The sequence below is a fragment of the Penaeus vannamei genome, chromosome 2 (genome assembly GCF_042767895.1).
Source record: "Penaeus vannamei isolate JL-2024 chromosome 2, ASM4276789v1, whole genome shotgun sequence".
Lineage (NCBI taxonomy): Eukaryota > Metazoa > Arthropoda > Malacostraca > Decapoda > Penaeidae > Penaeus > Penaeus vannamei.
This window is the reverse complement of record NC_091550.1, coordinates 49,603,504-49,606,003: the sequence shown is the minus strand read 5'-3', so window position 1 is coordinate 49,606,003 and position 2,500 is coordinate 49,603,504. Positions and strand designations below refer to the sequence as shown.

Below are 2,500 nucleotides of genomic sequence, written 5' to 3'. Positions count from 1 at the left end.
TGTTTACGCGCCAAATCCCGCTGTACCTCTTCTTTCGAAACTTGCAGCTCCTACTGTTACCTAAATGCTTTTGTTAACTAGACTTTTATAGAATAATATCTGATAGATTGAGGGATCATCTGATATCATCAACGAACGCCCGCACACTCGCATCCTCCCAGCACACGAACGCAAATAGAGTCACTCACATTTAAGTTTTGGCTGAATCCCTAACCCAAAAATTGTAAACAAACAATTACGTCTAAAAAAATCAACCACTTGCGCTCACTCTTGGGCACTTAAGCGCATAATTCTTGAGCTTTCCTGAATGTTTTTTTCTTTATTTAATCCTTCTTTGCAAACAATCTTTGGAGAACACCGTCTGATGCAAAGATATAACCTGTAAAACGACAGAAAGATGGTATAACGCTTGAAGTGCTTGTTCTTACTATATATCAGAACTTCGATTACAAAAGCTATAAAATGTCTTGATAGCATGTCCTCTACGAACCTTAGGAAATGGATGGCAAAGGCTGAAAGCTTTTACTGATAATGGTATATGAATTCGCTTTGCATTGAAAGCAATGCTGAGAAGACGAGTCCTTCACAAAAATCCTATTTAAATATCTATGCAAGACCCACATAAAATATTTATCTTTTACTAAGAGGCACAACATCTTATTCTCCATAAAAATATTATAGTTCTATTAAAAAAAAAAAAAATGTAACGCAGATAAAAATAGTCAACTGTCACTGGAATTCAAGTGTTGGAACTGTCATAACGAACATAAAAAATAAAAATAACGACATTAAATATATAAAGAAATCAAAATCTAAATTCTATCGCAAATCGTGTCGACAACTGGAATCGAGGCAAACCAAGCTTCCAACGGCTGAAACTACACGCTATAACTGACGCCCACAACAGGACGCCATGCACCTATAATCATTACATATTCTGTGCCGCGTTTAGCAAATGGTTTTGTTCAAAAAGAAAAGCACAATACATATCTTTATTTTTTTGTAATTAATCTGATGAAAAATAAAATAACATTTCAAATTAATATTTTACAAGCACAACCTCTCTCTGCTACTTTAATGGAAAATAAGCCATAGCATTTTCCAGTTTAGAATACAGTACTACCTTCCTTATACAGTACAACCTCACAAAAACCGATTTATCCGTGGAAAGAACGTGTCACTGATCGTCATTTCATTTTATTAACTGAATTAACATGAAAACGTATTCACTTAGCGCACTGGCAAATATGACATTAACGTGAACGAAATACTTTACATTAGTGAATATGCTGTATATTCACTTCATAAACCCTAAAGAGAGGTTCATCACAGGAACAACAGAATGCCTTTTATGAGACTAGTAACTAGCTAGTTGTATTGCATTCCTTATATTCTATTTAAATATTGAGCAATAGCTAGTGAAACTTTTTAGGATTTACTAAAACCTATATAAAGTTAAAAACAACGTGCATTAAAAAACTCCTGCTTAGTTATGTGAATTTTAAAAAACATTTCAGTTGTTGTGAGGTTATAATGGTGTGTATATACTGTAGTTTCATCTATAAAATATTTGAAAAGCATTAGTTAACTTAAAATTTTGTCTTCTATCAGCCAAGGAATCTTTGACACTAAATCTAGTGTACTAGAGAAAAAAAATAAAAATAAGATTCATGACATATAAAATAACCAAGGCTAAAGTACATCCTGTCAATAAATTGCTCTGGTTGCAGATAATACAACGGAGCATTAGTACAAGTTTTATATTCTGAAGACAACAATAATCATTCATGAAAGCTCTTATTATACTAGCATTTTCTAAATATATTTATATGTACAGATGACACACTATCATTCTGTTCCAACTTTTCAAACATTGGCAAGTTGAGTACCAGCTGATCCAAGACACTGAGAATATCCTTGTCCCGATATCTCTCTATCCCAGTCTCTTGATCAGTCTTAGATTTCTGAACGTGGATTCACTGTGAGCGATGCGACAGTTAAGAACTGTGTCAGGCTTGATTTCACTGCTTGCGAGGTTACAATGTCTCTCCAGTCTTTATTAATTAATGGTACTACATGAAAGGTGAAAGTTGGTTCTCATCACAGAAATAAAGGATCGGGGAGCATCTAAGACAAGCCACTCCTGGAAGTCAAGACTAGTCTGTCATAGAGTGTAACTTGGCTTAGTTACCGTTACATATGGATACATACAAAAATGAAGACTTTATAAGAAATGACGGTCCATCACATGCCGTGATATACAGGAGTTGAGCCATGCCTTATCATGCTTCCAGTCCATGAAAATTAGTGAAGATAATGTGGCACTATGTTGGCAATTATGTGGATGAATATAATGCTTTTTTTTACTTCAGTGAAATGGGATTTATATATTTTTTTTCCTTTTTTTCTATTTTTCCTTGTCTTCTTTCCTTCCTATCACACACTCGATACAGGTTGGTCCTCGTGACTGACGGAAGGCTCCCCCTCGCTCGGCGACAGC

General features: G+C 34.8%; 1 protein-coding gene across 5 annotated transcripts in view; it reads right to left on the bottom strand.

Moving 5' to 3' along the window:
* The window catches only part of Oatp74D (Organic anion transporting polypeptide 74D), a 357,477-nt gene that overhangs the window by 938 nt on the left and 354,039 nt on the right, over nt 1-2,500 (bottom strand). For all 5 annotated transcript variants that reach the window (XM_070134044.1, XM_070134023.1, XM_070134031.1 and 2 more), the window contains one exon: nt 1-2,500. This exon is cut by the window's left edge and continues 938 nt beyond it; it is cut by the window's right edge and continues 205 nt beyond it. In XM_070134044.1, coding sequence (XP_069990145.1) covers nt 2,437-2,500 — 64 coding nt within the window. In that variant the 3' untranslated portion in view covers nt 1-2,436.